The sequence below is a fragment of the Struthio camelus genome, chromosome 25, assembly GCF_040807025.1.
Source record: "Struthio camelus isolate bStrCam1 chromosome 25, bStrCam1.hap1, whole genome shotgun sequence".
In the NCBI taxonomy this organism is placed as follows: Eukaryota; Metazoa; Chordata; class Aves; order Struthioniformes; family Struthionidae; genus Struthio; species Struthio camelus.
In genome coordinates this window covers 3,731,258-3,746,398 of record NC_090966.1, presented here as the reverse complement: position 1 = coordinate 3,746,398, position 15,141 = coordinate 3,731,258, and the positions used below count along the sequence as shown (strand labels likewise).

Here is a 15,141-nt window from a genome sequence, read left to right as displayed (position 1 = left end):
TAGAAGATAAGTAACATACCCTAATTAAGTGCTCCAGAGCAGGCCGCTAGCTCCTCGCTTACTCTCCTCCTTGTCTGGTTTAGTACCAGTTGAGTTGTCACTCAGTGGAGTGCAGCTGGAGGAAATACATTTTTTCCATCCCTCGGGACTTCTCCAAAGCTCTGTCTGACCTTTTTGTCGGCAATGAGTTTCTGCCAGACGCAGGGAATTGGCCGCTCGCAAAAGGACACGGACTTTCAGCCGCAGGCCATGCTCTTGGGAGCTCTCTCTTCACACCACCGTTAGAGGCGAGGGGTTGGATCCCAGGACAGATCTCTGCCAGATCCCTGCCACTAAATCGCCTTTGGCTGAAGGCCTCCTCCCTATTTGTGAATGCTGGCAGAGAACGGGTCAATCTGGGCTATTCAGCTTCCCACGCGTAGATCGGAAAGTAAATGTTGTTAATAAGCAGTGAGACTCAAGTAGATCAGGATGGGAAAACCAACACATTTCATCACCCAGTAATTACTGGCTCCGCAGAAGGGGAGGCTGGTTTTTAGCCTTAGTTTTGTTAAATAACAAGGACGTTATGATTTTAAAAACTCACCTCAGATGAAACGGCCACATGTGGAATTAGTCTGGAGTACACCGAAGGATGAACAAACACTAGATTTGTGGCTGAGGTGCTCACCTTCAGAGATGCACCCTCAGAGCTGGTTATTGAATTCAGTTGGACCGACAAGGGCCAGGGTCCGGATATGGCATATACTTGGCATTTGCTCTTGTCAAAGGTGTTAGAGGACAGGATTCAGGCATCCGTGGACCCGTGAGACCAGCTTCAGCAGCACCAGGCTTTAGACAAGATATTCTGATGGAGGAAGTTACCAAAGACACAGAGAAAACACAACGTGACATGGATTTATTGAGAGGTAAACCATGGCAGATGCCTACTCTGGAACAAGGGAAATAAAGCAGATCAAGATAGATGGTCTTCAGCAGAGCATTTGATTATTGCCACTTGGGAAATCATCAATTAGACTGAAAAAGATGGGGAAAGAAACAAGCAGAAGCAGAAGGGCAGAAATGGGTTGTGAGACTGACCATCAGACTAGAGAGCGGTCACGAGGGGTTTCCTCCAGGACAAGTCTTGAATGACTAATGCTGAAAGGTGGCACCACTTAGCCACTGGCTAAGGAGACCGCAGTGGCTCCTAGCCCCGGTTGAGACCGTGACCTCACGTAGAGGTGTGTGACATGGCAAATCCACTGCTATCCACATGCATATCAAAACCCATCTATTGTCCCTCCTCTTCCTTCTCAACATAATGCTTCATTTCTACGAGCTAGTTTTTATCTCTAGCACGAGCTTACAGACCAAAGCCAATAAATACATAACCAGGGTGGGGGAACTCCAGCACTGCCCTGACCCACGCTGGTGAAGCAAAGAGGGTGAATTTATTGCTTTGAAACTCTTTGTTAGGTTTGAAGGTGTGTAAGAGGGGTCATTCCTGCGTATCCTGCTAGATCTCAGCGGTTCCTAAGGCAAAGGCCTTGGAGACATCATTTGGAGGCATCTCCCCACTCCGGAGAGCTGCGGGCCCTATGGCAGCAGCAGTCCTCGAGAGCAAAGCCTTGCCCGGAGAGACCAGGCTCGAGGTCTCCTGCCCATTGCCATGGGCTTTGCTTCAGCTCGACCATCTCAGCCTCCATTTCCCAGGCTGTTGAAGGATGTCCTTCCGTCTCGTGGGGACGGTGTTTGACGCAGGCGCTGCTGGGTCCCACTGGCACCTGCCGGGCTCGGCCCTGAGCTCGGCACTCCGTTCACGCCGCCTCGGCCTCATCCTGGCCCCCGAACAGAGCCGGCCAGGCCAAGATCAACACCCACCTGGCAGGCGATGCTGTGCTGAGGTCACTGCTCCGAGAGGAGAACGGCTCGGAGGCGGCCGGCTCTCCTCTCCCCCACGCCGGGAGCTGGAACGGGGCACGGCCACGTCGCTCTCCGCCAGGCAGAAGCGCCCGGCCGGGGAGCAGAGGTGGGTGGCCAAGCCCAGGAGGGCCACGGCAGCCCGGGCTGCTCCTCTCCTTGCTCCACGGGTGCCTCCCTGCAGCTTTTTCCAAGAGCGTCGGCCCCTGCCAGGCTCGCTCGCTCCAGCCCTGCCGGAAGAGGGCTGGCGGCACCGGCCATTGCACCGGATCGGGAGACGCGTTTGGGCAGCACCATGGGCCTTCGGCCTCAAAGGGGCAAAAATAAGCTACTAGTATATAGTGCTGGAGTCACGCACGAGCACATAGCGGCCGGAGCGACGGAGCAGCCAGCTGGAAAGCGAGAGGGGCGTTTTCCCGGGGAACGTGCTGCTGCAGGACACCAGGCGGCAGGGACAGAAACGCACGTGAAAAGGAAAACGATGCAAAGGGAATCTTTTGGGTTTGCTTCCTCCTGGAAAGTCCACAAACCCTTGAGCTTTTGTGCTGAGGCCGGTCTCAAACAACCGCCTGGTGGGGTGGGGAAGGTGCAGCAGAATCGGGACCACCGGTGCGCCACGGCCCCCCCACCCCGGCCAGCACCCTGCTCCACTCGCTCCTTCAAGTAGCTGCTCCAGGCCACCACGTAGAGGCTGCAAAAGCCTACGTCTGCCCCCGTCGGGGTGCCAATGCCACCGCGGAGGGGGCTCCCCCCAGCTCCAGCTGGCAGCCAGGAGCCGGCGGCCCTGTGTCCCTGCACCGGGGGGCATCCTTGGTGGCCCGAGGGCTTATGGCCATCCGCTCAGAGGGACCAAGGTGGCCCGAGCTGGCTCCGGGTGCCAGACACGGGTCGGGGGGTGGAGAGGAGCGAGGTGAGAGGTTTAGCAGGGAGCAGCTGAGATGCAGCCTTTCTCCTTCCCTCACCCCCCCTTTTAAACACGTAACTGGAAAATCCTGATGTGGCTTTTACAAGCCACGGGGAAGCGCTGTGCTTGGGCTCGGCCTCTCCCCGGCGCTCGGGCGATGCCGACGGTGCCGCGGTGCTTGCTTAGTCCAGCCTCCGCCAGGCTCCGCGCTGGGAGGAAGAGCTCGGCGCCAGCGGCCGAGGCCCCGGCGCGCCGTGGGGCGTCGAGGAAGCGTGCTCATTTTCGGGGGGCTGGCGCATCCCAGCCCTCGCGCAGCCCTTTCCCGGCTGCTCCAGCGTCGCACCCCGGAGCGAACGTCTCGGCTGCACGGGCATTTGCTCCCCGCGCTCGCGCCTGGTCGCCAAGACCGGACCAGACACCCAAGCCAGCCCCAGCTCTACTCAACACCCGTCTGCGGGTAAAGCAGCCCACGGCGTCGCCTGAAGAGGGTCCCTTCGCGGCAGCCGAGAGCGCGCCCCGGCTCCCGGGGCTCGCTGCCGCTCGCTCTGCTGCAGCCCTTAAAAGCCAAGCGAGTTCAGGCCGCGAGTAATTTATTAGAACCAGATGTGCTCGCTCAGAGCTGCCACGAGGAATTCCAGGGCGCTCCAGCCCTCGGAGGGCCGGCGCTGCGATCCCGGCCCGAGGACGCGGGGGCCGGCTGAGGCCGGGGGCTGCACCGTCCTCGCAGCCGGCTCCCCGTCCTGCTGGGGCCCCCGAGGGCTCCCGCAAAGGCTGCGAGAGGGGGGGGCAGAGAGGAATTCGAGCCATCTGCAAGAAATTCCCTTGCAGAAAAACACTTTCGCCGCGTGACTCCAGCTCGGCTCAGCAGAGCCGGGAGCGAAGTCAGCTGGAGCGCTTGCAGGGGAGGACAGCACATCCCGCGCGGCGTCCTCCTCCGGCCGGAAACGGGGATGGGAGCCGGGAGGAAAGCGCCCACCCCAGGCCGCGGCGCTGCCGAGCACGGCCCAGCAGGAACGCCGCTCGGCCTCGGCCGCCTTTCCACCTCCGCCGCTGCCTTCGCTCGTAGCCGCCGGCCCGGCGCCTTCTGCCTCCGCTCCCTTTGGCCTGGAAAGTTTCGGGGAGTCAAGCCGGGGGCCAGTCTCCTGGGCTTGGGCACGAGCGGGTGGGTTGGCGGGACGCGCGGGGTTGAGGCGACGCCGGAAAGAAAGCGAGGTGAAAGGGCTGAGCTCAAGCCAAGCTGAGCCGGGCCGAGGGCGAGCAGGCGAGCGAAGGCGGCCGCCCGGCCGCGCTCTCCCTGCCGCCGGCGGCCGCAGCGGGAGGCCTTGGGCGAGGGAGGACGAGGCTGAGCGGAGCGCCGCGCTCGCTTCCCTCGCGGCCGCAGCTGGGGGGACGCAAACCGGAGCCGAGCATCTCACGGAGCGGGGACACTCGGCCCCCCCGCGGCTGCTCGGGCCGGGATTCGGAGGCACGAACCTGCCCTGCGCGGGGAGGCCGCGTCTCGCCCCCCCCCCAGCACCCCACGAGCCGGCGCAGCATCCTTGCGTCGTCCTCTGCAGCTCTAGCTCAGGCAGCGCACCGGTCCGGCCGGGAGGGGGGTCTTTCCGAAAGCCTGATGACAGCCCCCATCCGCTCCCAACCACCGAAATTTAAACCTCGGGGCACGCGCTGTAAAACGTCCGCCCGGCTCGAGCGGCGGCAGGAGGGAGAGATGCTCCAGGCCGGGCTGGCTGCGGGCTAGCAGGGGTCAGCCGGCGCTGCCGGAGGCGAGGTGCTAACCTCCCGCTAACCCCCGTTTTTAAGGTTTACCGCACTTTGGCTCTGAAGCGTTGAAACTCCCCCGCGCTGACCCTGCTGCTCTTCCAGCTCCAGGAGGCTCCAAGGAGCCTGTCGTCCGTCAGCTGCGCTGGCCGGGGAAGGGGGCAGCCGAGATCTCCCTCGCGGAGACACAGCTCCGGGCCGGTTGAGCCCGCGGCGGCCTGCCCGGCGCCTCCCCGACGGCGGCAGGAGCTCGCGCCGTCCTCGGCCGCGCAGCCTTCAGCCCCAGCTTTCAGAGGCGTTCGTACCCCAAGGCGGAGGCCGGCGGACTAGGAGCAACGGAGCCGAGGGGAAGGGGCCGCGTTGCAGACAAAGGACGGAGGCAGAAGGGAAGGTGGCGGTGAACCGATCTAACGGCAAGACGCGAGGAGGAGAAAAAGGCAGAGCCGGAGCGCCGGCAGCGCGCGCCGCGGCCTTTTCCCCCCTCCTTCGCACCCCCTTTCCACCCCCCGCCGCCTGAAATAAGAGGTTTTCTCACAAGCGGCTCCTGCTCCCCCCGCCGCCTGACAGACACAACAGCCTCCTTGTGGCCAGGACGCCTGTTTCTGGGTGCGGACGCGTGGCGGGGAGGCCGAGCGGCTCCGCGTTTGCTTGGCCTCTCACCCCACCCCGGGCGATTTGCTCGCGGGGGCAGCCGGCCTGTACGGCTCCTCAAAGCTCCCGGGTCCACAGCGGAAAGGCGGCGCGAGAATCACCCCCCGTGCCAGGGGACGGCGCGGGCTGGGCTAAGGCTCGGGGGACACGCGTCCCCCTACCCCGCGCAGGTCCCCGCCGACCGCCTCTTTCTCTACTGAAAACCGTCACCGACAACCAGCAAGAGGTGGGTGCACCTCTTGCTGAGCTCCGCAAGATTTCAGCATCTGTCTCTCATTTGCAAGATTTCCCTTCTCCCTCCATTTTAGGCGCGAGAAGTTTTAAGGCCAGGCTGCCCGAGCCAGGCTTATGCTGCACCTAGACATCCTCTAAGGTCTGCGTGAGCAGCCGCAAAACCCAGGGAGACACTGGCAGCAGTAGCAAAGTTCGTGCCAAAGGTTTGCCAGGTCACAAAATAAACTAGGACTGGCCTATTTGGCAGATAGAAGCTCATTTCATCACATGACTCCTAACCGTGAACGTACGGGGCGAAGCATCCAACAACACAGCCCCTCAGCAAGTCAGCAACCGCGCTGGCTTGCAGCCGAACGCAAGAGTCCACAAACGTACTCCCTCCTGAGCACGCTGCATCCGCAGGATGGGTGCCCTGGCCTGGAGGTCTCACTGCTGCCACACCACGTTCGTGACTCTGCTGCTGAAACATTGCCTCCTCCGCCACCTCTTGCCCAAACCGCATCATCAAAACCGAAACACCGGACAAAAATAATGAGCTGCAAGAGCACAGGGAGACGCATTGCGCTTGGCGTTCGGTTTCACACTTAACCGAAAGCTCCCTTTAATTTCCGTCAGGTTTGCCGAGGAGCGGAGACGTCCTTAGCCATAGCAACTCTTCCTCCAAAGGAATCGGCCGCTTGCTGGCAGACGCTGCCTCCGTTTTGCAGTAGCGGCATCTCGTACTGAGGTTGCGACATGCTGTCAGAGGAGCCGGGTGGGCGAGCTGGTGCTTCCTAGTTATTCGTCCAGACACAAGCAAACTCCACGCCTTTAGCTGCCAAGGTCTTTCTTTTTGTATTTGATTTTCTATTGTATGTTTTTGAAGTTGACAAGACTCAGCCCCAAGAAGTTAAAGGAGTTGAGCTTGTCACTGCGCAGCATGGCCTTTCCGTGCGACCGAAACCAGGGCCTCACGCTCCTGCGGGCTAGGGAGTGACCCGGAGGTTCAGCCAGGGCACAAGAGGAGTTGAACAAGAACATACATCAGACGCAAGAGAGTTTTTCTCCATCCCAAACGCATACAGCTTCTAAAGGCAGCTGCTACGCTACTTAAAAACTGGGGACAAACCCAGCTTTGATGTCCTTCTCGATGTTCCAGAACGAGAAGAGGAATGTCAGTAATTAAGCAAGACTCAGTAATTTGCAACAGCCCGCCCAGTGAGTGATTCCCCCCTGATGCAAAGGTCTCACTGATCCGAGCTGTCCGAATGCCGCCTCTGTCTCATCCTTCCTGATCTCCTCCTACGACCTCTGCGCAGTCAGTGCCAGAACTACAAACAGCAAAAGAGTAAGAATCAAGCAAATCAGTTTCTTAAAACTTATTTTAATATCCATGTCTCATCTGTTGGGTAGAGCCAAAACAGTCTGGCCTGGTTTAAGTTACAAATTCTTCATACACTTTTCTTTTAAGTAAATGAACAGTGTGGCAATAGGGTCTGTTACTGGAAGTGAAACCCATATTAACGAGGAAGGTGTCGCAGCCTGAATTCTACCAGGATTCTCCACTATCAGCACCGGAAAAGGCTAACGCTGTCCGCAGGCCCCTGAATGGGTGTCACACAGCAGGAATAAATGCATCTGACACAAAACTAATCACACCCACAGAGATAGCACACACTTTATGTCCAAGAAACGACCGGACCGGGATACCAAAAAAAAAAAAAAAACAAACAAAACTTTTAGAATTGTCCCCTATGCAGATAGACACCAAATAATCAGTTTCAGCAAACAGGATGAAGCATCAACCCTGATTTTGCCTGACAGAGGCTGAATAGACATGTTGAAGCACTGCTTGCTAAACAGTTAACTTCTGGAATAGACCAGCAGGGATGGAAAGGGCTAAGAAATTACAGCTGACGATTTAAAGATGCAGTATTTCTTTTCTTTGTTTAAAACACTACGGTTTAAAGACCACCTTAATGCAGCTGCAAGTGAATACATCTAATTAAAAGCCCAAGAGTCACTACAAAAATAGTAATAAAAATCAAAGCAGCAGAGTTCTGCACTTCCCAGGTCCATAGTTCAATTTCACTAGATTCCTCAATTCTTCAGTTAACCACAGGTTCCTGAGCAGGTTAAGCATAACGCTCGCAGGCAATGGCTTACGATAAGGCAGACGCGTGGTAGTTCTCTCAAAGCGCGTAACGGAGAACACTGCTTGCCACAAGAACGCCATTCAGGTACCAAACGCCCCCCAAAACCCCCACACTGTGACTGCAGGTACAGTCCCGGAGGTGCTGCAGAGAGAACAGTCCACAACAGGTCTGGGTGTGGGATTAAGAAGCACGCACAGTGTAATTTGTTCTTAAATAATGCTCTGAATTGCAATAGTGCACTGCTCAGCTCCCTCCAAGCCAAACCTCGCTCTTGAACACTGCATCTTTAAATATTTCTGGCTAAGAACTCCTGCCACATGTTAGGAACTCTCCAACCTGGCTGCCACATGTTCAAGTGCTGTGCTTTTTGTATGTGTTTTCAGTCTTCCTTCAGTGTAGGGGGGAAAAGGGGGCACAGTAGGGACAGGAGGCTTGTGTTTCACAGCAGGCAGACTCCCGCTGGAGGTGCAAGGCCCCCTCAAGCAGATTACAGAAGGGAGATGAAAAGAATTAGGGCGTCTGTTCCCTTCTAGAACACATCTCCTTCCCCCTCACTTGTGATCTGATGCAGTGATGTCAGCAAGTTAGGAAAGTCAGCAACTTTTAAGAGGAAAGTGTTAAGGGACAGAGGAAGCTTCCTTGCCAAGTCACCTAACTGAGAAGAGCAGACGAGTCTTCAGCTTCAGATTTTTATAACGTTAACAAGATATGTACAGTACTGCATGAGCACAGATTGCACGTGTGATCAGCTGAGCTGCGCTGATTCCTTCCCGTTTGCTGCCTGCCTTTTCAATAGTCAACAGAGGTCAATGCTCACAAGAGCACAGAGCACTTCATGAACGTGTCAGGGTGTGTTTTCAAAAAAAAAGAAAAAAAAGAAAAAACAGCACTTCAAATAAATTAAAAAGGTGCAACCGTTGAGAGCGCTATGAAGCGGCAGCTGAAAACCTCCTGGCAATCTGAGCTGTGCTCCAGTCCGATCACAAGAGATCTACGCAGGCCTGTTCTCCTATCGGCTTCATCTCCCTCCTTAGAAGGAGGATTATTCGTAAGAGGCCACCCCAAGGGAGCAGAAAGCTGCACCATCCGTACAATGGACACTGCCATGTACCTGCTAATAAGGGTTTCACTTTGAGACCAGAAAAACTGTTTTCTTCCAAAAAATTGTTATTTTAAAAAACTGAAATTAATTAGGGGTAAAACACTAACTCTAGTGCCATGAACAGGCAGGATCAACTTTTTTCCCCTCCAAAGGGCAAAGAGTCATATACCATCCCCAGCTGAACCTTGGTGCTTCGAGCTTTTCAGGAGATGTTACCTAAACTTTATTAAAAGAAAGAGAACAATGTTTAAATATCAACACTGGACTAGCCCAGTCTTTTTCCAAAGTCCACATTCTTCATATGAAGCACACACCGCGTCCTGGATTCCCCAAGGCTGCATGTTCAGAAGTTCACAGTACATGGAACCATGTCTTTTTGTATTTTCTTGAGTTTCCCCTCCTTGCTCAGAGCAGCCACCCTTTGTGGTCATTTACTGGATAAACCTCAAGCCAATTCCTATCCACATGGCTTGGCCTAAGATGCCGAAGGTTTTCTTGATGAGAGTTGATGTTGTCATGCTCTATGGATGGAAAAAAGCAAGAGAAAAAAAGCACCTGGTACAGGTTTCTTGAGACCCTTGCGGATTCTTCTATTCCGAAGCTGTTTCTGAAAGTCTTTTTCTTTTTTCCGGTTTCTCGAGCAGTTTTTGGCCTATTACTCTGTCTCAGTTTGAAGAGCTGTTATTGGATGATCCAGAGGTTGATGCAATTGCAGCTCCAGCTGGGCTGCTTGTGGATACAGATTTGCGGATGTGAGGCAGCAAGTATGGGTCACAGGCCAGCTGCTGGACATCTATCCGATCCTCCTTTCGGTAGGCCAAACAACGTCTGATAAATGCCTGCAGATACCCCAAAGGCAAAACAAGAATTAGGACACTGACAGAAACAGGAAGTTTTCTTTGATAGATAATTCTTTGGGAGCTGAGCCAATCTGACAACCCCAGTGCTGAAATTCCTTCCCAAGGGACTGCACAGCTAGCCCAGCTCTTATGCCAGAAGCTCATCTTTTATCAGGAGAAAGCACGGGTAGAGACACATGCCATACTCCATTCAGTCCTCCATCTGACAACTACAGCGCAGCAAAGCCACAGACTGCTCTGCAGGAGGTACATACTGAACACAAAATTCCTTGCTAGGTTGAGGGAAACTAAGAGGAAGGAACTGTCAGCGCGGATTGCCAACTGACATACGGAACGTGATCAAACTTGCTGCAAAAAGATTTACCTTTGCTTCTGGCGTGACTACTGGCTTGGGAGGGAACTGCACCTCGGTAGCTTTCAGGATTGTGTTCTCCTGCAGAATATCTTGTTGTGACTGGTTGTGGCCAAAGGGCTACCAAAAAAATAAAAGACAGTTGTTAAAGCCTGTTGTCAACAGGCTTAAGAAGCCCGTAACACTACTGTTTATCATCACTTGACATCACCATTTTTCCAGGCAAGAAGCCCACGGCATGCAGTGAAAGTGCTGCGGATTCCAACTGGATTAGCAGGACGCACTGCTCCTGTACTTAAACTGAACAAAAAGGACCAAGCTGGAACGCGTCAAGGGTGATTCCTGCTCAGGAGGGAACTCCGCCTGCTCCCAGACCTACTAGGTGAGCAAGAGGGTCTTCATCTAACTGAGCTGTCAGGAGATTCACCCGCCTCAGTCATTGCTGGGCTGGTTCTACCATTTGTCTTACTGATAACACTAAGAAAGCACGCCATGTTTGTCAGTCCAGGCATTCACAATACTTAGTTACCAAGAATTCATGAAAACAAGCACTGATGGAATCCTTTTCCTGCCCCACCCAATCTCTTCTGTTGTCATAAAACACATTCAGATTGCCTTTCCTCAGGACAGTCGCCTCCTCCTCATCCAGACTCTTCCTTTCCAAAAAATACCCTAACAGCTTCTAGAGTAGGTCTTTGTACCTAGCTCTTGTTTTAAAAGAGTTGCAGCTGGTGAGCAGTACCAGGCTCAACAAGCACTGAAAGCATCACAAGACAATGCCAAACCAAGAACCTCAGGTGTCTTGCCCTGAATGGCACTCTGCCCTTAAAAGGCTTTAGTGGAAACATGCCCAGCGGAAAGAAAAGTTCTGCAGAACATTGCTTCTAAAGGAAGTCCCATGTAAAGGTAAACATGGCCTAGTAAATTCTCCCCATCTCATTAGCTTGGGCTCTGTCCTGGAACAGATGGCAAGGAGACAAGGTGAAAGCAGCAGCTTCTAGTCTGGAGAGCAGACAGAAGCACAAGCCAGGGCTGCCTCCAAGGAGTTTGGGAATCACCGCTGGGCAACGGGTTAAATCCCTTCTTACCTTTCTACCATAGAGACACTGATAGAAGATGACTCCCACTGACCAGACATCAACTTTATTTGAAATCTTTGGAGGTTCTTTCCCAACCACAAAACATTCTGGTGGCAAATACCTGGTTGGAAGGAAGTGACAACAGATCATTAGTAGCATCTCCAAATACATTGGGTCATTTAACGTAGGGGGCGGGGGAAAAAAAAAGAAAGAAAGAAATGAGCTTCTGCAGTCAGACATTAGTCTGGGAGTCAAAGGACCCAACTCTAGTTCCTTCATTCCCATTTATCTTTGGGCCAAGGTCACCACTGTGCATCACTTCCCTGAAACAGTGATCTCGCAGGACTCTCCAGACTTCCATGGTCTAAGCTGGTCAGTCACATGGTCTAAGCACAGTCAACTTCTTTTCACCAGAGCACATAAAATAATCCCATTTGCTTTTATCTTTAAAACTGGCATTTGTTGTTGAAAGGCCTTGGCCAGCAGTTCTGCAATGGAAACACTCAGCCAGCAGTGAGGCAGTGACAACACTTGGCATTGAGGATGAAATACTGCTGAAAATGTCTTTCATAAGACACTTGAATGTGAAGCTGTGACTATCGATAGTGCTGGGAGATTTACATCTTTTGCAAGATTTAACTTTATAGATTTTCACCACATGACACTGGAATACTCTCCATCTCCCTGATCCATCGGTATTTCCATAGTACTCTCCACCTCCTCACCTAAACTGAGGTTAGGTAGCACCATTACGCACTGTGAAATAGCTGCCAAGCTCCACTCCAAAGTTGGCTATTTCAGCAGTGTGCAGCATATGCAGTTTTTCACCAGGCTCTTTGGATAAGAGATGGTTTTCATATGTGTAAACATTAATCCACTAGGAAGCAAAAAGCTGCCATCCTCAAAAGGAGCTGTATGCGACAACCGAACGAGCAGTTTCTAGGTCTTAAACCTCCAGTGTCTCAAGCGGTCACAGACGACGGCAGCATATACAGAGCTGACATGGATCAAAAGCTCTTTGTAAACTATTTTTGATCTCTAACTTGCAAGTGCTCCAGGCGACACTTACCAGTAAGTACCAGCCCCCTGCGATGTCAGTTCCATGCCATCAACAGAGTTGTAGCTGTCATCATCCATGATTTTGGAAAGTCCAAAATCTGTGATTTTTATCTCTCCACATGCAGTACCATTGACTAGAAGAATATTACCTAAAGGGAGGAAGAAACAGCCTCTTAGGCTACACATCTAGCTGGAAAAAGAAGCAACAAAATTGCATTGAACTCTGACACCCTGTACAAGACGACAAGCAACCTGCAAAATGCCATGAGCTGAAGCAGCCTGGGGTGATGTTTTAACACTCGATACAGAAATTTTCAGAGAGAACTCGGTTGCCAGCAAGTGCTAGAACTTATCAGCCCATCCTTGAATAACTCTGTGACCCAGCATTAGTTGGAGCCTTCAGATTATGAGCCCTACTCTCCAAATTAGCTTGATGCCTATGCTGTTTTGCCCCCTCCCAAAGGGGACTGATCCTGTTCAAAGGGCAGGTCAAAAAGGAAGACAAAGGAGAGAAGCGCACACACGCACAGAGTTATGACTCATTCTGCCCAGATGTCCTGACTTGCCTTGGCCTCTCAAAAACCAGAATCTCTCTCCTTCCTAGCACAAGGCTCTCCAGTGGCCTCCTAAGTTCAAAAAGGAGGGTTACTGCTTCAGGAAAAGGCTTTTATGAATCCGTCAAGGATCAAGCAGTCAGATCAATCACAGTCCAAAGCCTACAATAAAGCAGCAGAATTGTGCACGACGGCAGTGGATGAATCGCTATTTCAGATAGCTGTAGGCAGAGCTCTGCAGCACGCCCAGACAACATCAGCACATCAGTTGGGGGGGGGGGGGGGACAGGGTAACAAAAACTAGTGCAACAGCACCACCTCCTGTACAGATTCCTCATGCTGATGCAATAAACCACATCACATACCAGTTACACAATGCTGATGAAGTGCCACCAGTACAGGGAGACAAACCAGAGATAGCTGTCTGATGAGGCAGCTGAATTTGGCTGCCTTGCTTTTTTCTTAATGCAGTAAATACCCATCACCCTAAAAGGGAGAACACTTCCATTTTTGCCCTTGTGACTCTCTCCAAAGGTAGAAGAAAAGAGAACGCCGTGACAACGCTAGGAAAGGCCTGGTAAACGTTACTGAATTCAAAGGCAGACCTGAACAAATACACTTTGACTGCAGTTCACAAAGCTGAGGACTGATAGTGCGATATGAAATCCAACACTTCCCGGGTTAGCTTCTGCCACCAAGTTCTTGAGCAGATGATGATTACAGAAAGAATAAGCCAGAAGAATGGAAACATGAAATACTAGTAATTATGGGAACTTCTATGAAGCACTAACAGAAGCTCCCAACAACAGCAGAAAACAAGCAGGACACTGAGAAACCACACACAGACAGTGGTGGTTCAAGAGCTCCTTCTAAATAAGCAGGCTGCTTTTTCTGGAATGTTATTTCCTTGCTTTATGTTGCAACTCTGCGAAACAGTATCTGTTTCACAGCACGTTCTAGGCATTTCAGCTCTTTCTTGTTGCAAGTTAATCTTCCCAGCCAAGCCCATCTCCTTTTTGCCATCTGACCAAAGTAAACTTCCTTTACTTGTAACCCCTTACCTCTAGTCACCAGCTGAAACACGTCAGTTAGCAGCACAACATACCTGGTTTAAGGTCATAGTGTATGATGGGAGGTTTGATTTCATTTAAGTATTTTAAAGCATTCACAATCTGCATGATAATGGATCGCGCCTCTTTCTCCGACATTAACTTGTGCTGTTTAAGGTAGAAGTCCAGATCATTTCCCTCACAGTATTCTAACACTGTACAAAACCTAAAGGCAAAACAGAAATTGTAATTAAAACACCCAGAACTTTATTGCTGCTTCTTTGCAAGTCTCCTCCATTTCGTCAATATATTAAATTAAAAGTTCTCCAGCCTATTAAGCCCTTTCTACAAATAGGATACTGGGAGAACGGTCCTCAATATTCAATAGCGCAATGGTCGGAGGTTCCCGATTTAGCGCTAGGATCAGAAGTAGACAGCTAAAATAGCTGAAGCACGTGCCCAAGCTAACTAAAAAGCAGGATTTACTAGTAGGGCATCACAACTGACCTAATAGGGCACATCACTTTGTGAATTAGCATCTCTACGAAACCAAGTTATGTACAAAGTCTGAAATATCTTTGCAGTATAGTCTACAGCACGGGTTACGGACGTTCCCCAGACTCTGCTCTGGGGAAGCTTTATTAGACCAAATACCTCGTAGCCAACAGGTCAAACTGAGTCAAAGCACACAGCAAGGTAACTTACGAGTCAGTATCCAGCGAAAAGTAGTCATATAGCTTAACTATTCGAGGATGATCCAGTTCTTTGTGAATTCTGTACTCTCTACACGCATGTCTGAAAATAGGAAAGTCTGGGCATTAGTCATACAAGTAATTTAATTCTAAGTTCTGTGGATAAAGCACTCGGACATAGCTCTCAGCAGTCCAAGTTCAATCACAGGCCCATGCACGTTATTTAGACAGCTTAGGAACAGGCAAGCAAAGGAGGAACTGCTCAGAACAACCCTTGAGAACCAAGGAATTTGAGCACATCTCAAATGTTGGCAGTACTAGAAAATAACTAATCCTGATTAATAGTACTGGTAACCAAAGTAGAACAACCTCATAACAAGTTGTTAAGCAATCCAAGATAGCTGACTACAAAAAAACAGCAAGTTCTAGAAAAATTTCAGGATGCTCAACAGTCCAACTTCCAAGCTTCAATTCCAGCTTAGCTTTTGCCAGTGACTTTTTGGGGAAGCTGGGGAAGTAAGACCACAGCTTTGTCTTTGAAGCTCCGTTGAGAAGGTCTACAGAAGGTCTGGCTGCCATTCTGCAGTGCTTATCTAATCCACGGCATTAAGAAACAAGTGTTGCCAACACCAAAAGGCTTCCTGCACCTCCCTTCTAGGCCATGACATACATAGTCCTTTCACAGCTGATTAGGAATATAAGTATTCTAGGAAACAAAGGAAGGGGAAGGCTTTCGGAAAGCACAATGCAGTTGTGCACCCGGAAGAAGATGGGCACGAGCACTCGTTTCCTACACGAACAGAGTTTCGA

General features: G+C 51.8%; 1 protein-coding gene across 10 annotated transcripts in view; it reads right to left on the bottom strand.

Moving 5' to 3' along the window:
* Positions 1 to 8,259: 8,259 nt before the first annotated feature.
* Positions 8,260 to 15,141, bottom strand: part of TLK2 (tousled like kinase 2) — a 42,710-nt gene continuing 35,828 nt past the window's right edge. For all 10 annotated transcript variants that reach the window (XM_068919030.1, XM_068919033.1, XM_068919025.1 and 7 more), the window contains 6 exons: positions 14,345 to 14,434; positions 13,696 to 13,865; positions 12,047 to 12,185; positions 10,987 to 11,098; positions 9,911 to 10,018; positions 8,260 to 9,525 (listed from right to left, as the gene is read on the bottom strand). In XM_068919030.1, coding sequence (XP_068775131.1) covers positions 9,352 to 9,525; positions 9,911 to 10,018; positions 10,987 to 11,098; positions 12,047 to 12,185; positions 13,696 to 13,865; positions 14,345 to 14,434 — 793 coding nt within the window. In that variant the 3' untranslated portion in view covers positions 8,260 to 9,351. The remainder of the gene's footprint in view (positions 9,526 to 9,910; positions 10,019 to 10,986; positions 11,099 to 12,046; positions 12,186 to 13,695; positions 13,866 to 14,344; positions 14,435 to 15,141) is intronic.